The following is a 24,562-nucleotide window of genomic DNA, read 5'->3' on the forward strand; positions in this document are numbered from 1 at the left end:
ACAACATTCAGAAAACGAAGATCATGGCATCTGGTCCCATCACTTCATGGGAAATAGATGGGGAAACAGTGGAAACAGTGTCAGACTTTATTTTTTTGAGCTCCAAAATCACTGCAGATGGTGATTGCAGCCATGAAATTAAAAGACGCTTACTCCTTGGAAGAAAAGTTATGACCAACCTAGATAGTATATTCAAAAGCAGAGACATTACTTTGCCGACTAAGGTCCTGCTGGTCAAGGCTATGGTTTTTCCAGTGGTCATGTATGGATATGAGAGTTGGACTGTGAAAAAGGCTGAGCGCTGAAGAATTGATGCTTTTGAACTATGGTGTTGGAGAAGACTCCTGAGAGCCCCTTGGACTGCAAGGAGATCCAACCAGTCCATCCTAAAGGAGATCAGTCCTGGGTGTTCATTGGAAGGACTGATGCTGAAGCTGAAACTCCAATACTTTGGCCACCTCATGCAAAGAGCTGACCCACTGGAAAAGACCCTGATGCTGGGAAAGATTGAAGGCAGGAGGAGAAGGGGACGACCGAGGATGAGATGGCTGGATGGCATCACCAACTCGATGGACATGGGTTTGGGTGAACTCCAGGAGTTGGTGATAGACAGGGAGGCCTGGCATGCTGCGGTTCATGGGGTTACAAAGAGTCGGACAGACTGAATGAACTGAACTGAATATAAAATTAATATGGAGACATTTTTCTACCACAGGTGAAAATCCAAAAGTTAAAATGAAATCATAAAAATGTGATTTCATAGAATTAAAGCAATATCAAGATATCAACAAAATATATGCAACATGGCTGTAAAAGTCCTCCATCCCTCAAATGCAAAAAATTCCTAAAAATAGATCAGAAAATGACAAATGGTCCAATGTAAAATGGGGGAATATGATAAACAGGAAATTCAAAAAAAAGAAAACACAATGTCCAAAATCAAGATGGATAAACTCAGCTGTATAAAAAATGCTAATTAAAACAATTAGATTTACCATTTTTATCCATCAGTTTGTCAAAAATGAAGAAGGGTAATAAAATTGGAGATTAATGAGGATGTGGAGAAATTAATATGCTGTTTTCCAGATTGTTAACTGTGACAACTTTTTTGGAGTACCTAGCAAAATTTCAAACATATAAATCCCACATTTTTAAATTTTATGTTTAAAACAAGCACTAAAAACTTATGAATATGTGTATATATGTATGTACACATATACACATAGAGGAATGTTTGTTACAGTACTCCTTTTAAGTACAACACCCTGAAACCAATCTGGATGGCCATCAATTGAATACGATTTAGCTATCCATAATTGTTATGGCATATATATAGTATAGAATATTATGCATCAACTACAAAGAATGAGTTAGGTCTACATGTATGAACTTGGAGTGATGTTCACAATACAATCTTTAGGGAAAGAGTCAGTTGTAGAATAGACTGTGCAGTGTGATTCTATCTTTGTTTAAAAAAATATATATGTATGTTGTTTACTGCCTTTCTCCTTCCACTGGGATATGCTTTGATGATGAAAAAGACTTTTGCCTATTTTGTTTATTTCAGTATCACCTGTGCCTAGAACAGTGTCTGACACATAGTAGGTGCTCAACACTTAAGTTCAACGAATGAGAAATTGCTTGAATATTTTTGTAGGAGCAAGGAGAAGAGGGTGGAAGGGTCCCCTCCAGGCTATTAATTTCAGCTGCCTCTGTGGAAAAAAATTACTGAGAAGTACTGGGAGAGATCACTAACATTTTCTTTATAACAACTTTGTTTTATCACACTTAACAACAAATATATTTGTTTTAGAATACAAAAATATTAAAAAGATAATGCCAAAGGGGGAAATAAAGGTAAGGTATGCATGCCATCACACAGGGAGACACACTCAACTCCATCATATACACTTCTGGGTAGAGAAGGGACAAAGAGGCCAGAGCCAACTGGGTTGTGTTTGGGGGCAGAAAAGGCGAGAGCTTATAGGACTGGGTAGGTACAGAGACCTTCTTTTCTTTACATTCAACTAGGGACTGTTCATGGATGCTGACTGCTTTAGAACTACTGTTCTTGGTTTCAAATAAGAGCACATTCACCACTTGGTTTCTGGAATTATTTCATTTTGTTTATACTAATGAGTAACAGGTAAGTTTCTTCAATCCCAAGGCTGCTCTTAGGCACTCTGGACTGGTTCTACGTGGTCACCATTACCAGAGCTCAGAAAGCTCCTTAGAGTATACACACCTTTGGTAAAGAGGCCTGAGGCACGTTGCCTTAGTTATTTGGTACTGGAAAAATCGAGGGGTCGTACCAGAACTCATTCTGATGTAAGCTCCTCGATTGCTACCTTCTTCGTAATAATTAGACGCAGAAAATACAGTAATAACCTGGTTAAAGAAAAAGAATGTCAGGTTCACATACAGTTAGTTCTCAAAAGGTCCTTCAATAAAGTCAGAAACAGCTTAATTCTTAAAAACCAAAAATTATACAAAGTTCAAAATTCGTACAAATTATCAAAGTCTAATGGGATTTCCTGTGATTCCACTGAAGAGAAGTAAGGTTTTTAAATCACTGTCCCAATGTATGGCAAAACCAATACAGAATTGTAAAGTAAAATAAAAATAAAAAATAAATAAATAAATCACTGTCCCCATGAGTACTAACTTCTAGCCACTCATCCCCACAGTGCATGGCCTTGCAATCTTGTGTTCAATTTCAGTTCCTTATTGCTCAGTTTTGTAAATTCCAATTTTCCAGCAGGGTAAAGCTTTTATTTTTCTTTCCTTCTGATATTTGAGCATTCAAAATAAAACTTGTGTAATATCACAGTCCTTTTCTTTTGTCTGTAGCTGACTGATTTACAGGGCTCAAGGGCCCCATCAAACCAGTGCTTCAAGGTCAGAGAAATAGTGGCTAGATAAGGGACCAAGACCACTCTGTTGGGAAGGAACCAGTCTTGGGGTGTGGTGGAAGATGGGGAGTCTTGGAGCATAATACTTGTTAGTGACAGGAAAGCTGATTTAGACCTAGTCCTGCCCGAATGTACATGTCACTTCAGACAAGCCACTGCTTTTTTCTGTTTTGTTTTTTTTTATTATTACAAATAAACCCTAAAGAATACTTGCCTTACCATCTTGCAAAGGATGAGACTGCAATGAATTAAGAGAGTTAAGAAAAGTGAAAGTGTTGAAATAGAAGGAAAGGCCATAAAATTTGGTATTTCTTTTTAACTACTGCTGTTCACTAAGAGAACGGGGGGCATTGCAGGACAACTTGGGACTGGAAACCAGCTCCTCAGACCTCACCTCTCTAGCCTATCAGAAACCACTGAAGAAGCAGAACACACTCCATTTCAGTGGTTGCTGCCAAACTGCCCACAGTGAGGGACTTGGTAGAGCTCCCCTAGTCAGTGAATAGAAGGGCAGTGTGTTTTGTGGCTCTGCTCTGCACAGGCAAGTACAAAAGGTAAAAGAGAGCAAAGTAGATTCACGGTCACTTTTCTGTGTTCTGGGAGGATATATACACTCTTCACCCCACTACTGGAGGCTTGCTCTGAGATCAGCATAAAACAAAGCCTTTGTGTGTGTGTACTTAGGGTCCTGTGTCCGTTCCTATCGCTGTGATTAGGAAGATCGGAAAAATAAACCAAGTATCTCTTGGGGTAAGGGACAATGAGGCTCCTTCAAACAACCTCTGTGAACCTGACAGTCTCCTGTCCTTGTCTACCAAAGCATGGAGTTCTGTTCTGGGACTAGGGAAGACATCTTCCCATGGCCTTGAAGTCAGACGTCCTGTAAAGAAAGACTAGGCCTCGAGGGAGGGATGTTGGTGAGGCGGTCACCCACACTGTTAGCTTACCTTCCCATCATGGCAGATTTCATACCCTTCAGGCTTACATTCATGAGATCTAACAAGCATCTTCAACTGGTATTTATTAAGAATCTTGGAGGTAATGTCTGGTCCAAAGTAGCAGCCCCCTCCTCGGTTCGTGTTTGGGTAGCAGCCTCTTTTGCCTCTGGGATCACTCCAAAGGATATCGATAACCTTGGAACAACAAACCAGATTAGGCTGTCACTGACAAGTGAGAGTTTATCTTTCTACAGTTCAACTTCTTTTCCAGAAACATCAACCCACATTATCACAAAGTCTCACTATTTCTCACCATTTCCTAACTCTAATCCTCTTTCAAAACTGTTTCATACTCATCTCCTCCATGAATCTTTTCCAAAATAATTTCAATGCCCATAGCCACCACAATTCCATTCTACTCATCCCCAGTAACCAAACACACCAATGTTTAGTAATCACGAAGAATCAGGCTTTGGGCTTTTTAAAAATCTACATTTTTAAAATTCTATCTCCATTATTTCACAATTGCTGAATCTACAAGCTCTTTTCTCTTAAAAAGAACTTCACTGCCAATGTCAAAGGAGAAAGTCACTCCCCACAATGAACACACATTTATTTGGTGTTTTCAATATGTTCAAACAGGTATGCTAGGTCTCCCAGCTATGGTTTTGGCCCTGGTTTTTGTCTTGCTGAATAAACTGCATGAGAAGGCCTTTCCCCACCACAGATATAGTCAACTGTTCATCCAAGAATAGCTTCTAAAGCATCGCCTTCACTTTTTGCCCTACCCGCCCCTTGATGAGTTCATTCTCAGCTTCAGCAGTATATTTAGCTACTGACTGGTTTCCACAATGTGTTCTCTTGAATCCACAAGTATGTTACTAGTATAATATTTCCTTTTGGAGTTGAAATGCAGGCTGCATGATACTCAGGACTGAAGACCCAAGTTTCTAAGAATTTTTCATAAAATTTGGGGGCTCCCTGTTTGTACCTCTAATCTATATAAGACATTTCTTTATTTAAACATCTCCTATGGGAGCCTCAGCAGTAGTGTGAAAAACTAGCTTTAGAGCTAAAGCTATGCAACCTTGGAGATCAAACCAGTCAATCTTAAAGGAAATCAGTCCTGAATATTCTTTGAAAGGACTGACACTGAAGCTGAAACTCCAATACTTTGGCCACCTGATGCGAAGAACTGACTCACTGGAAAAGACCCTGATGCTGGAAGAGACTGAAGGCAGGAGGAGAAGGGGACCACAGAGGATGAGATGGTTGGATGGCATCACCAACTCGATGGACATGAGTTTGAGCAATCTCCAGGAGTTGGTGAAGGACAGGGAATCCTGGTATGCTGCAGTCCATGGGGTTGCAAAGAGTCGGACACAATTGGGTGACTGAAACTGACTGATGCAACCTTGAGAAAAATCTCTGGGTCTCATTTTCTTTAAAATCAGAGGTTTGGGCCAGATGACTTGTAAAGTATTGCAAAGTTCTAACAGACTTTTTTTTCCTCTAATGTTTCATAGTCAAATAGACTGTATTTTCCACACGTTTCCTTGGAGGGCATGAAGAAGCATGTGTATTTTACGTTGTGCGGTTATTCCAGTGAATCCAAGTCAGATCTTAAAAAGAAGACCATCTTACACCAGTCAGGATGGCTGCCATCAAAAAGTCTACAAACAATAAATGCTGGAGAGGGTGTGGAGAAAAGGAACCCTCTTACATTGTTGGTGGGAATGCAAACTGGTACGGACACTATGGAGAACAGTGTGGAGATTCCTTAAAAAAACTGGAAATAGAACTGCCATACGACCCAGCAATCCCACTGCTGGCCATACACACCAAGAAAACCAGAATTGAAAGAGACACGTGTACCCCAATGTTCATCGCAGCACTGTTTACAATAGCCAGGACATGGAAGCAACCTAGATGTCCATCAGCAGACAAATGGTAAGGAAGTTGTGGTACATACACACAATGGAACACATTTAAGTCAGTTCTAATGAGGTGGATGAAACTGGAGCCTATTATACAAAGTGAAGTAAGTCATAAAGAGAAACACAAATACTATATATTAACACATATATATATGGAATTTAGAAAGACAGTAACGATGATCCTATATGCAAGGCAGCAAAAAAACCACAGAAGTCAAGAACAGACTTTTGGACTATGTGGGAGAAGGCCAGGGTGGGATGATTTGAGAGAATAGCACTGAAACATGTATACTACCATTTGCAAAATAGATGACCAGTGCAAGTTTGATGCATGAAGCAGGGCACTTGAAGTCAGTGCTCTGGGACAACCCAGAGGGATGGGGTGGGGAGGGAGGTGGGATGGATGTTCAGTATGGGGGACACATGTACACCCATGGCTGATTCATGTCGATGTATAGCAAAAAACATCACAATATATAAAGTAATTATCCTCCAATTAAAATAAATTAAGCAATCTTAAAAAAGAAAAAAAATACCCGAAATGGCTGTCCCACTAAACCTGACCCATTTACAGGTTTGGTATTGAAGGGGAGCTAGAAATAAGTAAGGGGAAAGACAGCGAGGTGGAGAGAAAAGAAAAACTGCTCTAGAATGCTAAGTATCTCGTCAGAACTGGAGAAACCCTGCACCGGGCATATCCCAAACACTTGAAGATGACTGATTTTTTGATGACTGATTTCAGTGAGAATTAAAACCACATAAAGAATAGTAGTAGTATCAGGATTCTCCTTTCTCCCCCATCAAATTCTCACACAGGCAGAACCCTACCCTACAAATAAATACAATGAAATCCATTTATTTTGCTGGTGTTCATAAAAAAAATAACATTTGCCTTTGAAATTGAGTCATACCTGAATTTTACACCATGAATTCCTGTTTTGGAGACATGATTTAACCTTTAATAAAATGAAAGTGAAAACATGGAACACAAGGAGGTGCATCTTATAAGGAGAGAATTAACTTCTAAATTCCTACCTGAGATGCAAGCCATTTGCAGCCAAAATTACCCCAGGAAAATATTCTAAATGACTCTTAAAGCACATTATACATGATTTTGTATACGAAACCTTATACAAACATAGGGATGTGTGAACATTTTATATCTGTGATAATGTACAATATATGATGAATTATATGAAACTAAAATTTTACACTTTTTTCTTTTTGCCAGATGCATATAGTTGAAATCTACATAAATTAAATGTACATATGCTGGAACTCTGTTGAACTAGAATAAGCACTGGCCATGAAAAGCTCTTCAGGTGTCACCTGGGAACCTACTCGGGCCTTAGCTAACTCCTCAACGAAATGAGGAAAATAGAGGTAACATTCACTTTTCTTTGGTTCAAAATCATAAAGGGTCATAAGGGGTATTAATTTTATAAAAGTGAGCTTCTTCAGAATCATCCATTCAATGAGTTCTGCAATTCTGTTCTTTGTCAAGAATTTATCCACTTGACTAGGTTTACCCACTCCGTGACCACAATATAGATCTAACTCTGAGGCTCACAAAGAATGCTGTAAAGGGCGCTTTGCTGGTGAAACAAATTCCTCTCTCTTCTCAACAACATCCTCTCCTCTGAAATGCAAGGGCCTTTGGGGTGGTGAGGGCATGAAAGAGTATTTACAACATTTCTTCCTGAAAATTTTCAAACTAAAAATTGGAAAGATTTTACTGAATGACAACTTTTATATGACCTGGTCAACAAAACTCTATTTGTGTCTCAGCCTTTAAACCTCTTAAATCCAAAATAAATCCTGCAAGAAGTGTCCCATGCCTGTCTACAGTTTTAAGTAATCCTGTTTTCAAAAGTATGCTTTGGGGAGAGATACTAGCTCTGAAAGATATATTGAAATGCTTCTCTTCTAAGACACTAATACTGTAGATACACTTCTGTATGTTCCGTTAGTTATGTGTCTTCCTTCCAGCTTTTGAACATGTCATTTTAATAGCTGTGCTCATTGCAACCTTCCAGCAGGTACCTATATGTCGTCAGAGGCCTACTCCTGTCTACCCATCACCTTGTTGAATAAGGGGAGACTAGAGTAGTTCATTTCTTTCCTGAGACCTCCTACCACTCTTGTCATCTTTCCCTTCAGAAAAAGAGCATGGGCATTAAACTCAGGCCTGGGATCAAATCCTGCTCTATCATTCAGTGACTAGCCAAGTGACTACAAAATTTAAATTGCAACTATTTAAAATTACAACCCTGTCCCCTACACCTCAAGTTCATGGTTTCTCCTAACCTTGTTCTAGTTTTAATTTTTTCCACAGAACATCTCACTTAACCTACTTACTAGTATATAATTATATATGTAATATAAATAACATGACTTCATATATACACATATATTTATGTTATTTAGCTCCTACGCCTAGAAAGTGAACTCCATGAGGGAATAGATTTGAGTTCAATTACTTTCTCAAAGGCTTAGAACAGTCCCTGACAAATAGTAGGTACTCAACAAATACTTGTTAAGCAAATTAAGAGAAAGGAGTCACTCAGGATATAAATAATTAAAATTATTTTTTAAACCTTTCTGGCCTCCTCCTTCTTACACATCTGTCCTAAAGAGGTTATGCTTGTTTCTATATGATGACACAGCTCTAAGTACACACATTCCCCCCACAGCTCAGGGAATATAAGATGAAACTTACATCATAGTCCTCTGCCAGGAATCATGCACTTCCATAATTATGGAACAAACAGCCTATGACCTTTATTGCAATATGGCTCATAGATATTAAGAAATAAAGCAATTGTGTTTTTAATCTGAAAATGTCAACTCTATCTAAGTGTGCATGACCATGACATACCAACAAATGAGGAAAAAAAATTAAAGGTACAATTGAAATTATTAAAATATTCGGAATGAAATCCTGGTCAATTTTACCCTGTGTCAGTTCCAGTCATGTACACTGAGTCTGTAAGACTCCTCATCTACGTTGTTGGAATGAGGAGAGGTTCTATTATAGAATAATGGCCACCAGTTTCCTCCCTCCCACTTCTTAAGGCTCCATCCCTCTATAATTCTAACTCATCCAGACTTTCAGATGCCATGATTTTCTTCTTGTGCAACTCCAATCTTTTTGGCATCATCCTTTTTATTCACCATAACCTTTGTTCTTTGGATTATGGATATCAAAATTTAAGGAGGCATCCTTTCCTACTTGCTGTAGGATGCCTCTTATACTTGGTTTGACTTTTAAATATTTTGGATGCACAAGTCAGTGATGAATTCTATTTCTCCCTTACCATCTCTTCCCTCTCCCCTTCTATCCTCCCTTTTCTCCTTCTCCTTATTGATTAGACTGTGTTTTACATTTTCTAGAAATCACATTTTCAGAAATCACATTTTAGGTCAACCTTTTTAGCAATCAAGGTATAAGGGTACAGAATCAAGAAATGAAGACTTCTTGGAGGTAAGCAATTAGAAGGCTACTGCTGCTGCTGCTAAGTCACTTCAGTCTAGCAGTTTCATAATACTAGTAGCAAGAAGACATCAGCTAGACGTTTAATTGATAGAATCAGGGAAAGGAACAGATGAGAAAGAACCTTCTGAGGGCCAGAATAAGGCTTGATGATTGTCAACACTCTCTTTCCTGCAAAGGAGTTCAATTTTAATGTAATCAGATTGTGGAGCTATTTTGTGAGCCCCAGGGCATTATTAAAAACAATAGCACAATCGGCTAGCAATTAGTGAAGGCTAATACTGGGTCTGATACAAAAAGAGGCAGATGGACCAAAGCTTAAAGGAGAAATCAGGGGAAAAGATAGTTGAAGAGAGCCTAGCTAACTCTACAACCATCCATGGTAGTCAGGGAAACTGTGTACATGCCCAAGGCAGGACCTCGTGACGCATGACATCAGAAGCTACACACTGAAATGGAAGAGACTTCACCAAAGTAGTCCAGACAAACCAGTAAACAAATAAATGAGCAAAAAAACAAACAAACAAAAAAAAGTAGCAACAAGCCCCAGAGGAGCACGGGAGTAATTAAAGTTACTGCTGCTGCTGCCAAGTCTCTTCAGTCATGTCTGACTCTGTGCAACCCCACAGAAAGTTACTATATTGCCTAAAATATCCAGTTTTCAACAAAAAATTACAAGACATGCAAGAAAAAAATTTCACAGGGAAAACTAAGCAGACAATAAGCCTATGAGGATTAGGAGTAGACAATAAACTGCGCAAAATTCTTCAAGAGATGGGAATACCAGACCACCTGACCTGCCTCTTGAGAAATCTGTAAGCAGGTCAGGAAGCAACAGTTAGAACTGGACATGGAACAACACACTGGTTCCAAATAGGGAAAGGAGTACATCAACGCTGTATACTGTCACCCTGCTTATTTAACTTACATGCACAGTACATCATGAGAAAAGCTGGGCTGGATGAAGCACAAGCTGGAATCAAGATTGATGGGAGAAATATCAATAACCTCAAATATGCAGATGATACCACCCTTATGGCAGAAAGCAAAGAAGAACTAAAGAGCCTCTTGATGAAAGTGAAAGACTAGAGCGAAAAAGTTGGCTTAAAGCTCAACACTCAGAAAACTAAGATCATGGCATCTGGTTCCATCACTTCATGGGAAATAGATGGGGAAACAGTGGAAACAGTGAGAGACTATTTTCTTGGGCTCCAAAATCACTGCAGATGGTGACTGCATCCATGAAATTAAAAGATGCTTACTCCTTGGAAGAAAAGTTATGACCAACCTAGTCAATATGTTAAAAAGCAGAGACATTACTTATTCAACAAAGGTCAGTCTAGTCAAATCTATGGTTTGTCCAGTGGTCATGTATGGATGTGAGAGTTGGACTATAAAGAAAGCTGAACACTGAAAAATTGATGCTTTTGAACTGTGGTGTTGGAGAAGACTCTTGAGAGTCCCTTGGACTGCAAGGAGATCTAACCAGACCATCCTAAAGGAGATCAGTCCTGGGTGTTCATTGGAAGGACTGATGCTGAAGCTGAAACTCCAATATTCTGGCCACCTGATGTGAAGAACTGACTCATTTGAAAAGACCCTGATACTGGGAATGATTGAAGGCAGGAGGAGAAGGGGATGACAGAGGGTGAGATGGTTGGATGGCATCACCGACTCAATGGAAATAAGTTTGAGTCCATCAGTGGTGATGGACAGGGAGGCCTGGCGTGCTGCAGTCCATGGGGTCGCAAAGAGTTGAACACAACTGAGCGACTGAACTGAACTAGCAGACAAGTATTTCAAACCAATTATTATACATATATATAAAACACTTCACTGAATAAGAACAGAACACATTTTCTTCTCAAGAGCACACAGCATTTTTCAAGACAGACCATATGCTGAGCATTAAAAAAAAAAAAAAAGCCTCAATAAGTTTTAAAAGGAATTCAGTCATGCTAAGTATGTCCTTCAACCACAAATTCAAGTAGAAATAATTAAGAGAAGGAAATATGAGAAATTCACAAATATGCAGAAATTAAACAACATATTCCTAAATGACATATATGTTAAAGAAAAGTAATTAGAAAATTCTCTGAGATGACTGAAAACAAAAGCACAACATAGCAAAATTCACAAGATGGAGCTAAAGCAGTACTCACAGGGAAATCTATAGCTTCATTGGCAAAGGATAAAGAGTTCAAATGAATGACACTTACTTTCACCTTAGGAAACTAGAAAAAGAAGACCAAAATAAATCTAAATCAGAAGGCAAGGAAAAAATAAAGACTAAAGCAGAAATAAATGGAGAGAACAGAAAACAATAGAGAAAAGTAAAAAAAAAAAAAAAAAAAAACTGATTCCTTGAAGAGACCAATAAAACTGAAAATCTTAGTGAGATTGACCAAGCAAAAAGAGACTCAGATTACTAAAATCAGAAATGAAAGGGGAGGCATCGTTTACGAAGAAATTTCAAAATATATATTTTTAACAAATATATTTCATATATATGTTACAATCAATTTGAGGCCAAGAAATTAGATAAACTAGATGAATGGACAAGTTTCAAGAAAGACACAAACTATCAAGGATACCAAGATCAGTCAGATCAGTCACTCAGTAGTATCCGACTCTTTGCGACCCCATGAATCGCAGCACGCAAGGCCTCCCTGTCCATCACCAACTCCCGGAGTTCAGACTCACATCCATCGAGTCAGTGATGCCATCCAGCCATCTCATCCTCAGTCGTCCTCTTCTCCTCCTGCCCCCAATCCCTCCCAGCATCAGAGTCTTTTCCAACGAGTCAACTCTTCACATCAGGTGGCCAAAGTACTGGAGTTTCAGCTTCAGCATCATTCCCTCCAAAGAAATCCCAGGGCTGATTTCTTTCAGAATGACTGATTGGATCTCCTTGCAGTCCAAGGGACTCTCAAGAGTCTTCTCCAACACCACAGTTCAAAAGCATCAATTCTTCGGCGCTCAGCTTTCTTCTCAGTCCAACTCTCACATCCATACATGACTACTGGAAAAACCATAGCCTTGACTAGACGGACCTTTGTTGGCAAAGTAATGTCTCGGCTTTTGAATATGCTATCTAGGTTGATCATAACTTTTCTTCCAAGGAGTAAGCATCTTTTAATTTCATGGCTGCAGTCACCATCTGCAGTGATTTTGGAGCTCAAAAAAATAAAGTCTGACACTGTTTCCACTGTTTCCCCATCTAGTTCCCATGAAGTGATGGGACCAGATGCCATGATCTTCGTTTTCTGAATGTTGAGCTTTAAGCCAACTTTTTCACTCTCCTCTTTCACTTTCATCAAGAGGCTTTTTAGTTCCTCTTCACTTTCTGCCATAAGGGTGGTGTCATCTGCATATCTGAGGTTATTGATATTTCTCCCAGCAATCTTGATTCTAGCTTGTGCTTCTTCCAGCCCAGCGTTTCTCATGATGTACTCTGCATGTAAGTTAAATAAGCAGGAGGACAATATACAGCCTTGACATACTCCTTTTCCTATCTGGAACCACTCTGTTGTTCCATGTCCAGTTCTAACTGTTGCTTCCTGACCTGCATATAGGTTTCTCAAGAGGCAGGTCAGGTGGTCTGGTATTCCCATCTGTCTCAGAATTTTCCACAGTTTATTGTGATCCACACAGTTGGGAAGATCCCCTGGAGAAGGAAATGACAACCCACTCCAGTACTCTTGCTTGGAGAATCCCATGGAGGGAGGAGCCTGGTAGGCTACTAGTCCATGGCGTCACAAAGAGTCGGACACGACTGAGTGACTTCACTTCACTTCACACAGTCAAAGACTTTGGCATAGTCAACAAAGCAGAAATAGATGTTTTTCTGGAACTCTCTTGCTTTTTCCATGATCCAGTGGATGTTGGCAATTTGATCTCTGGTTCCCCTGCCTTTTCTAAAACCAGCTTGAACATCTGGGAGTTAACGATTCACGTATTGTTGAAGCCTGGCTTGGAGAATTTTGAGCATTACTTTACTAGCGTGTGAGATGAGTGCAATTGTGCGGTAATTTGAGCATTCTCTGGCATTGCTTTTCTTTGGGATTGGAATGAAAACTGACCTTTTCCAGTCCTGTGGCCACTGCTGATACCAAGATACAACTACTCAAAAAGTAAAAAATCTGAATAGAACTATAGCAAGAAAGAAGACTGAATTAGTCGTTTTAAAACTGCCTACAAAGAAAAAAGCCCAGGCTCAGATGGCTTCACTGATGAATTCTACTACACATTTGAAGAATTAATATCAATCCTTCACACAAATTCCTCCAAAAACATAGATAGAGGAGATAATACTTCCTATCTCATCCTATGAGGTCGATTTTACAATAATACCAAAGACATCACAAGAAAGAAAACTATAGACTAATATCCTTTATGAATATAAATATAAAAATCCTCAAAAAGTAGCAAAATGAAGCCAACAACAGATAAAATGGATTCTATGCCATGACCAAGTGGGATTTATCCCAGAAATGTAAGATTGGCTTAACATCTGAAATCAATCAATGTAATACACCACATTAGTAGAATAAAGAACAAATAATACATGATCATCCTAACAGATATAGGAATGCATTTGACAAAGTCCAACACTCTTTCATGGTAAAAAACACCCAAGAAAGTAGGCACAGAAGAGAAATTCCTCAATCTGATGAGGGATAGATAACATAAACAACTAATATACTTAATGGGAAAGATTGAATGCTTCCCCTTAATATTAGGAATTAGACAAGGATGTCTACTCTGACCACTTCTATTTTTCAGCACTGTACTAGAGGTTCTAGACAGGACAATGAAGCGAGAAAAAGAAATAAAAGGCAGCCAGATTGGAAAGAAGCATGTTCTTGTTTATATTTAATACAAAGTCCCAGGGAATCCACTAAAAACAGAATAAACAAGTTTATCAAGGTTGACAACATGAGATCAGTATATAAAAGTCAATATATACCAGCAATGAACAATTCAAAATGTAATTAAGAAAACAATTCTACTTAATATAGTGTCAAAAGTATTTGGGAATAAATTAGGAATAACTTTAACAAGTGTTTCCATGTATGTGATTACAAAGCACTGTTGAAATGAAAGATCTAAACAAATGGAAAGACTTCACACATTCATGGAATTAAAGATACAATATTGTTAAGATTGCAATAGTATGTAAATTGATCCACAAATTCAAGGAAATCTCTACCAAAATTCCAGCTCTTTTTTTTTGATAGAGATTGACAAGCTGATTCTAAAATTCATATGGAAATTCAAGGGACCCAGAACAGTCAAAACAATCTTGAAAAAGAAGAAAGCTGGAGAACTCACACTTTACAGTTTCAAAACTTTCTATAAAGCTATAGTGATCAAAACTGTGTTATCCTGACATAAGGATAGACATATAGATCATCAGATAGAATCAAGAGTTTAGATATAAACCTTCATATTTATGGTCAATTGATTTTTCATAAGGGTGCCAAGAAAATTCAATGAGAGGAAGTCTTTTTAACAAATGGTGCTGGAATAATTGGATATCCACATGCAATAAAATGAATTTGGACACCTACCTCACACTATCCACAAAAATTAACTCAAAATGGATCAGACACCTAAAGGTAAGAGCTGAAACTATAAAATTTTCAGAGGAAAACACAGGAATAAATCTTCATGATTTGGGGTTAGGCAATGGCTTCTTAGATACAACACCAAATCTCAAAGCAAAAGCACTAATCTTTTATTCTGACTGAGTAAAAGGAGCCAGAGACAAAAGATCACACACTGTATGGGTCCTTTTCTATAATACATCCAGAATAGACAAATCTACTAAGACCAAAAGGTCTAATCTGCAGGGATGGGAAGAAAATGGGAAATGACTGGTAATAGGTATGTGAAGTTCCTTTTTCAGGTGATGAAAATATTCTAAATTTAGATTGTGGGGATAGTTGTACATTTTGAATATACCAAACTCAATGAATTATATACTTTAAGTGAGTGAATTATATGGTATTTGAATGATATTTCAATTAAGCTGTTCAAATATAGTAATGGATTTAGAGAAAAGGATATGATCTGCTGAGAAAGTAAGTCACTTTTTATATATTATTAGGGATCATCTACACTGCATCTTCACTGCCACTTTAGTGAACAGTCTGATTACTTACCTGCTCCCATTCCTGCTTTGTTAATTGTTCAGAAAAGGATCCATTTGTTCTGCTTCCCTCTGCCACAGTGGTTGTACCCAATTTATTTTTATTCTCAGCACGGTCTCCAACCATTGGAATTGGTGGCATCAGCACAGATCTCATCTACAAAACAAATTCACGCTTTAGCCAAACCCTCTGCTTAGCGTGCTGCATGTAGAAACTTCAGCACTAGTTGCTATTTTGTCTATATTATTGTGCCTCAACTCAATGGAAAATACGTGATCACCTGTTCCATCTCACCTACCTCCTTCATCTTACTGATGCACTGATCTCTATAAACTGGGCCTGTTAAGCTCTGTTTGCACATTTTTCAACTAGAGACACTGTCTTACAGGGAAAGTTTCCCATTAGAGTTTCTAAAAGACCCCAGAGGCACAGATGTCAGTGGAGACATGTTCTTCGGCATTGTGATGGGAAATGGAAGATGCTAAGGGAAAATGAGTCTCCCTCCGAGCCTTTATCTATACATAGAGCTAAGAGAGAACAAATAGGCCTGGAGTTCAGAAACACCTCTTAAGAGGATGGCTGCTTTTCTTTTTGTTGTGTTTTCCAGGAGAAATGAGAGAAAGTATATCTATGTCCAAGAAAGTTCACAAAGGGGACATAAACTGAAAACTTCGGAAGCCTTCTAACTTAAGGTTCTCAGTCTGACCTGCCAGCAACTGAACATTACATCTAATCCTAGTAACAAAGGTGATGTATTTCTTTGGAAACAAAATGTCTTTCTGACAGTACATCAATTACTATAATCCATTCTATGTTCCCTTACATAATTTGAGACTGCAATTTTATACTTGTTTCTTTGTAGCACCATACCTTTATACAAAACAATTTGAAGCAATGGTTCTATTACATTGGAAGCCTTAGTTCAGCGATGGACAATTCTCTGAGGTAGGCACTTAAGTTTCTTCTATAAACTAGGGTGTCTAGAAAAATCTTACCTTTATTTTTCAAAAATAAAAGCAAACCGTATTCTGAGGTCCTAACTCATTGAGATGGTTGGAATTTAATTTCAGCTATTATTAGTGAGCTCACAGCCTACCTCCCTGTCTCCTGTCCAGCAAATGTCTCCAGGTCTTAGGCAGAGCGGAGTATTTTGGGAGGAAACTCTGGACTTGGGTCCACACAATTCAGTTCTGATAAGGTCATCGGGCAGGACAAAGCCACATGGTCTCTTAAGTACTGTGGCTCTTCTGTTTTCAAAGCCATGTGGGATCAGGACACTTTGCCCAGTCCCCGCTGGGTGCCACATCATCATTTTCTCCTGGGGGTCCTACTAGCAATCTCCTCCTATATCTTCTGCCAAGGAGTTTGAAGAATAATAAACCAGAGGCTTAAGTATTACAGTCTTCCTTCTCTGTCCCTCTGCATTCACCACCCTCCCTTTGCAACCTGCCCACTTTACAAAATACCTTTAATGAACCTTCAGTGGAGGTTGTCATCGAGTTCTCCCAACTCTACCCCTCTCCCATGAGCAACTAAATCATACAGCAGGTGTAAACCAGGAAGCATGTTCACCCCTACATTTGGAGGTCCAAACAAAAAGGCAAGTGGGGGTTATAAAACCTGAAAATCTGTTTTTGTATCTCATCTGGTAGAGTTCCAAAGGCTTAAACCTACTACTTTCATTATATTTCACACAAATAACATGTGCTACCAGTTCAACTTCGTTCTAGCAGGGTAGACAAAAAACATACAAGTCAAATTTCTACCTTTAAAGCCAGTCTTAACAGTAGGTGGAACAATGATCCCCGAAGGGGGTGAAATGTGAGGTATCCTGGGAAAATTGCTGGCCTCAAATTTTCTCCCCAGGGTCTCTCTTGGTGACTGAAATTTAAACCTCAGTTTTAAGTATCATGAAAAAGAGGACAGAGTTGGAGAAGAGAGCTTTATGTTCAGAGCTTACTCTATGCCATCTTTTTCATCTAGGTTATTATATTTAACCTTCCCAGCAATTCAATATGGTAGGTATTTTTTAGCTTTAGTGCATAGATGTGGGAACTGAGGCTTAGAAATCATTGGTACCTTACCCAGTCACCCAGCCAGGAAGGGGCAGAAGCAGGATGTAATAGATGTAATGTTAGCTACATCTGTCTGATGTCAGAGCTTCACAGTGTTTACTAGGTTAAGGTGGCTCTCAATTTAGGGTCTCCACAGAAATAGTAATGGACATTTCAGAGAAACGCTCTTAATATCTCAAAAAGCCCGAGAGAGGACTGGCTTCTCAGGCTAACCTCAGGAAAGGAAAAGTTTTCAATCTGATCAATTAGTAGTGGCTGCCACGGCTGATTAGTGCTGTTGTCACAGGGCCAGTGGTGGTGGAGTGTCGCATTCCTGCCATGTGCTTGCCAATATTTGACTGACAAAAACATCATGTTCCCTTGCTCTTGGCTAGAATCATATCCACTCATTATGTTAACAATTACTATCTCATGTTGATTCAAACATCTTATTGGCTTGACTATTTGCTGAGATCCTAAGAAAGGTACCTTAAATTAGGGTGGCCTTACAATTTATCGCAACTGGAGAGTAAAGGGAGGTGGTATTAACACTCACACCAGGACAACAGGTGTAAACCAGGAAGTATGGTTATCACTGGGTGAGGCTGGGAGGGGGTATGTAAAATCAGCACAGAATCAGGAAAGGAGTTGTAAAAAAAAGTTTTTATCCAGTTTTACCTTAGGTTTGCCCTATTTCAGTCTTTAATTCTCTTAGGAAGTATTCAACAAACATTAATCCTGTCTACATCTTAGGTGCTGGAGTTATATCAGTGAACTAGAGAAACAGGGGAAGATGGTAAACAAATAGTACCACAATTGCTTATTTAATTTTGGTAACTGTTATGAAGGAGAGGTACAAGGGGCTTGAGAGCAAACGGATGGGGACCTGATCTAGTCTGGAGGTTGTGGAGGGCTTTCCAGGGGAGGGGTATGTTTAAGCTGAAATTAGAAGGATGAGAAGGAGTTGGTGACAATATAATCATTCATATGTATATAAAGGTATAAGGACTCTAAAAACTCAAGGTGAACAGGAATCACATGTCCACATCAAATTAAATTCTGGTTCTAGATTCCCCTTGCCTAGATTGGCGGGAATTTGATTAACAGTCCTGAGGAGCAGGGTTTAGGTTTCTCACTAGGACCGCACATGATCACCGGGCTCAGAGCTGCCACTGGTCGTCATGCCCTGCCCAGGTGATTCCCCTGTTCCCCGAGTCTGGGGGCATTGGCTGGGTTCTTGACAGGCAGAAGGCAATTCCAGTCACTCTGCAAAACCCCACCAAAGAAGCCTTTCACTAAGCCTCAGAGCTTCAGGCCCCTACACAGCCACTTTCCTCAGAGGGTCAACACATATTCCTGTTCTGCTTGTGCTGTATTGAATATGGTTACTCAGGTTTAAAATATTAAACTATCCCCCCGCTAAAAAAAAAAAAAATTCTGAGCCATTTGGAATACATATTGGAAATCACAACAATTCAGAAACAAACTGCTGTATGATTCTACTTCTATAAGGCTCCTGGAGGAGTCAAATTCTTAGAGGTATAACACAGAATGGTGGCTCCCAAAGGCTGGGGAAGGTGGAATTGGGAATTAGTGTTTAATGGGTAGTTTCAGTTTCAGAAAATGGAAAGTTTTAAAAATAGATGGTAGTGACAGTAGTGACGGTTGCACAATAATGTGAAAGTACTTAATGCCACTGAACTGCACACTTAAAAATGGTTAAAGTGGTAAACTTTATGTTGGTATATTTTACCACATTAATTAATTAGAAATTTTAACTTTTCAAAAATCAAGATTTTTCACTTTTGAAGCTAATATGAAATGCCAATATTTTCCCACTTTCACCATGAATTTTTAAAAATATTTTTTCCATATATAGAAGTTATCAGTTTAGTTCTTTATCAGGCAATCATGGATTTTCTTAAAATATTTACTCATTTTTCAGAGTTACAGCAATCACTAAAACATGAATCTATATAAAACAATACGTGAAAGGAGCTATGTATCCCTTTGTAAATCTGAGACAACATTCATGCAAACATTGCTTCTTACTTTGTTTCTTTCTATACGGTGGAGTAAATTCAAGTCTGTGGACTCTGATATCCCTCCATGTATGACCAGAACTTCATTGTCAATGATTGTACCAATTGGGAGCCAGGTATAGACCTCTTCCAAGATTTGTAAGATTTTTTTTCCATGCAGCTGTAAGTAAGAGCTTAAGTAAGTTTGTTTTTCTGATAGGTTCAATTTTACTCAATAGTCCCAACATATGGACAAAAACCAACAGTTTTCATGCCACCCAAACTAGGTCAGGATGGACACACTAACCAACAAGCATGCATTAATCATCTTTTAATTCTCTTTTTTTCATACTTTGACTTGCTGACCCAGGGGAAGAGACTGCCCCTCCCAAGGCTAGTTAATTCCTAGAGATAGCAAGGAGTTGTCTTTTGTATGTAAAGCAGAGTGCCTTTCATATGCAAATCAACCTACCCAGAGCCCATCCTCCCAACTAGTCCTTTGCGGATTTAACCAGCCTGCCAATGAAGGAGGCATGAGGTTCCATTCCTGGGTCAGGAAGATTCCCCTGGAGGAGGGCATGGCAACCCACGCCAGTATTCTTGCCTGGAGACTCCCATGGACAGAGGAGCCTGGTGGGCTACAGTCCATGGGGTCACAAAGAGTCGGACACATCTTAGCAGCACACCCAGGGCCACTATTTCCTGCTCCAATCACCCCAGGGCCAGCCAGATACCAGGCAACCATGGACAGCTTGTAAACCCCAGAGCCCGCTGAAATTACTCAAACGAGCCAATCCTAAACCTGCTTACACTGCCTCACCCATTTCTTCCTGAGAAAACCACAATAAAGGCTCTTGCCACTGCCTCTGACTGACCCTGAGGTGCAGTCCCATATGGTATGGTGTTCCACTGACCAGTTTCTAAGGAATTGTGAGTAAAAATCTTTCTCTTCATGACAGCCATTTCCATGTTTTACCAAACCTGAGTAAAACAAATCCCAGATATCTTTGAAACAACAGAGTTTGTATCTGTGTTAAAACTCACATGGAAGTCACAATGAAAAAGCTTGGTTTAGTCCAGAAAGAAAAACAGGTCTTCACCATGGCCAGGGCTTCCTTTTGTGCTTTTATTGGCCTGGATTCTGATTAATTTTCCCATCATCTTTCTTGAAGCTTTTTCTTTTTTTAAACTTTTATGTATGCATAAACAGCAAAGAGGATGTAAAAAAAAAAAAAGTAGATGAGTCTTACCTTGTATTTATGTAAAATTTCTTTCGTGAAGCCATACCTGAAAAAAACAATGGGATTTCAACTCTTTCACTGAATGTTGATAACTCCCACTTGCGTGAGTCAAGTCATGCAAAAAAGCAAGTCCTTGACATCTTACTATCACAAGTATCAAAAACTCAAGCAACTAGACTTCAGTTGGAATTGTTACTTACTCAAGTCTTTGCTAGGCACTATGGGAAGGAAGAAAGCAGCTGATGATGTCATCCCTACCCTCAAGGAGTTTAGAGTATAGCTGGGAAAAGAAGATAAATTTTCATGAAACCAATACAAGACAACTTAAGAAATATGTGGTAGGCACCGGTGTCTAAGTACTGCAAGTATTCAGAGATGTGTGCTGTGGCCACTGAGGTAAGGTGTGTGGGAGAATGTTTTTCATTTAGATAGAATTTCTCAGACATCCTATACCTTATGGTAAATGAATGATTAGGAGGGGAAAAAGACCAAACAAAGCCAAAGAAAAGCCTAGAAGGTAATAAGTTGGTTCTTAATACTCTGTCTGACATAGCTCATGTAATGGTATTGAGGGTTTTAATAAAAAGTATCAGGAAGTTTAATGCCTGAATACCAGTCACTAAAAGGGATTTAATGATGAGATGTTTTTTCCAATACTTTCCTTGCCTTAAGATAATAATATATACCTTGAACACCCAACAAAGTAAAGTCAGAATGCAGCATACTCACTTCAGGTTTCCACACAAATCATGTCATGTGAAGCTTCTACAGTGTAACATGATGTTTCCAGAAATGAACTCAGTCCTGCCTATTCAACAGCACTTCAAATCTCAAATCAGCTTACCCCCAGCTGAACTCATCATTCTCCCTCAGCCCACCTTTCTCCTCTTATCATGTTCCCAGTATCAGTGATATTGCAAATTCAACCTAGGAACCTGGAGGTCATCTTGATTCTCTCTTCTTTCAGGTCCTCCATACCACAATACCAAGCCTTAAATCAATGCCTAAACTCCTCTTGAATCTATCTACTTCTTTGTGTCTGCATCTCCCAGTCTAAGTGAGAACCCATCATCTATCTCTTCAACTCTTATATTTCCTACTGGCATCCCCATATCCATTTTTGCCCCTCACCAAACTACTCTTACTGCTGCATCTTACAACACAGATTTTATAATACTCTTCAATGATTTTCTTCTGTCCTCAGAAGAAAGCTCAAATTCCTCTACAATAATTTCTTACATCTCCAGCCCTATCAGGTAACTATCCTGTTCTTCAGTTTATGCTTCTCCTATCCTGAATTTCTTTCAAATCTAAAAAGTCCTTTCTCAATCTGCCTAAGTTGTCTCTTCACTGTGGAACACTTTCCCATCCACTCCTGCCATGGTCCTCTCTTGGTTTCCTAATTCATCCTTCAGGTCTCAGGCTAATGTCATATTTCTATGGGAGAACCTTCCAACCACCTCTCAGACAGGTTGGATCTCCCTCTTTACAAATTCATCACACTTGAAAAACCTGCTCAACTGTGTCTTCCCTGCTACATGTAAATTCTAGGAGGGCAGGGGCCATGTCTCTTTCAGTAACCATTCAGCACTAGATGCTGAAGCTGAAGCTCCAACACTTTGGCCACCTGACGCGTAGAGGTAACTCACTGGAAAAGTCCCTGATGCTGGGAAAGACTGACGGCAGGAGGAGAAGGGGGTGATGGAGGATAAGATGGATGGATGGCATCACCAACTCAATGGACATGAGTCTGAGCAAACTCTGGGAAATGGTGAAGGACAGGGAAGCCTGGCATGCTGCAGCTCATGGGGTCACAAAGAGTCGGATGACTAAGCGACTGAACAGCAACAACAACAAATAGAACTGAAGAGCTAAATAAATGGAAGAATAAATGGCATGCCTAAATAAATGTTTTGAGCTATATTACATATATGTATTGAGTTATGTTTTATATATATATATAGCCTCTGAAAATAGCCTTGGGATTTTTTTTCCTTCATATTTAGCATTTTCTTCCATACCTTAGGGTTAGAATTGAAACTCTTGTTTTCAGGCCAAGTGCCAAAACTGCCCCAAAGAGAAAACTCATCAGTTGCTGAGCTTTGATTCAGGCACTCAAAAGCCCAGGACTGAAGCATTTAACATGCCATGCCTTCCCTAGTGCAAACTGGATTCTGTTTTTTCATAAAACAAGAAACAAAAGGAAAAGAAAAGGACGAGAGGAAGAGGAGGAGGAAGGGAAAGGGGAGAGGAGGAGGAGGAAAGAAGAACATTTGTCACTTACTATGCCTTTCACGGCAAAAACTGGTAAACCACTTAACCAATCTTTATTCCCCCAACTTCCAGTGAGTCAGGTAGCTGAAATGCTATGTTACCACTATTCTCAAATATGTTTATGAACAACTATGCCAGAAGCAATCACCATGTCATAAAAAAAAATACATACATCAGTGAAAAACACAGTACTAGTTTCTGAGACAACTTCTGAGCCAAGCCAAAAGAGTATTGAGAGAATGAGTCCATCTAAACCTACTCATAGAACAACTCCACCTCCAAACCTGGCCTTAACACGTCTAGAAAGCACAAAATTTGACTTGGGAAGGGTGGGCATGGGAGGAAGAACATAATAGAAGGGAGAAGGAAGGATTGGAAGAAAAGATAAGAAGGGAATTTCAGAGCAATTTATACTCACACAGTACAGGATTGAGGGAGGTAAACTGGGGTAAGAACTGAGATCTTCCTTGAGATTCTCATCCCTACTTCTCTACACTCACCTCTAACTCTCTGCTAGGAAATAAACATGGTAGCATTTTCCAGAACAGGAAACAAAAGAGGAAATCTACAGGGCTAGGTTACCTCATATTCATCATAAAATCCTCATGGTTGCCTCTGTTCAAGTGCAGGTCATTTGGGTACACAAGAAAACTCACAAACAGGATCATTAGGATCTCCATGGAATTTTTTCCTCGATCTACAAAATCACCATTAAAAACATATGGGTTGGTCACTGAGGGGAGACCATTCTGTGGAAGGAAGAGGGGGGAAAAGGAGCAGTTAAAAGAATGTACTTTTAAAAATAAGGTCTTGTACTTAACATTCACATGGATATGGAGAAAAGAGGCTGAGTCAATTCTTCCACTGGGAAAAATCTGCTCACCCACTCAAGCCAATTTCACTCTTCCAGGGCAAGGGTGAAAGGTTTCACTCTTCTCCTGCAAGAGACCTTTTGAAGTAAAGAATTAGCTTGGGACAGGGAGACTCCAGGGGGGTGGCTCATCCTACTATGAGTTTTCTCTGAAAGGATCTGATAATTATCCTATTAAAAATGGATTCTTTCATCTCTTCCTTGGGTAGAAGAGGGAAAAACACTGAACTAAGTAAGAGCCAGAAGTCGTTCATTCTAAGGGACCCTCTGTTTAATTTCTCTAGGCTGTGATTCTCTCAATTTGTAAAAACAACTCCATCCCAGATCAAAAATGAGAGATAGGATATGAAAATGTAAGGTACTGTCCAACTGTGAGCAGAGCTAATACACCATCAGTCCACTCTGATACAATTACACCAGGTGTTGGAGGCATGTGTTCTAGACTGCTCACCAACCACAGCCATATCTGTTGTTTAATATGTTGATTACCACTCCTTTAAAATATAGTGTTAGCATAAAAAAGGACTGGGATTAGGACAAAGGTCTAATCTTTATAGCAGCTATTCTTTCCTTTCCTTCTGTACTAGTAAACTCTAAAATAAAACATGCCATGCCTGGTAGAGAAATGGTTGAGTGCATTTTTATTGCATAGTAAGATAATTCAAA

The 24,562-nt window shown here is 39.2% G+C and overlaps 1 protein-coding gene across 3 annotated transcripts in view; it reads right to left on the reverse strand.

Annotated features, from left to right (window-relative positions):
* The window catches only part of PPEF1 (protein phosphatase with EF-hand domain 1), a 155,182-nt gene that overhangs the window by 14,801 nt on the left and 115,819 nt on the right, over window positions 1-24,562 (reverse strand). For all 3 annotated transcript variants that reach the window (XM_040266542.1, XM_040266543.1, XM_040266541.1), the window contains 6 exons: window positions 23,608-23,774; window positions 20,761-20,797; window positions 19,542-19,691; window positions 15,448-15,591; window positions 3,860-4,045; window positions 2,246-2,388 (listed from right to left, as the gene is read on the reverse strand). In XM_040266542.1, the coding sequence (XP_040122476.1) occupies window positions 2,246-2,388; window positions 3,860-4,045; window positions 15,448-15,591; window positions 19,542-19,691; window positions 20,761-20,797; window positions 23,608-23,774 (827 nt within the window). The remainder of the gene's footprint in view (window positions 1-2,245; window positions 2,389-3,859; window positions 4,046-15,447; window positions 15,592-19,541; window positions 19,692-20,760; window positions 20,798-23,607; window positions 23,775-24,562) is intronic.

This window comes from Oryx dammah, unplaced genomic scaffold (assembly GCF_014754425.2).
Source record: "Oryx dammah isolate SB20612 unplaced genomic scaffold, SCBI_Odam_1.1 HiC_scaffold_23, whole genome shotgun sequence".
NCBI lineage: Eukaryota > Metazoa > Chordata > Mammalia > Artiodactyla > Bovidae > Oryx > Oryx dammah.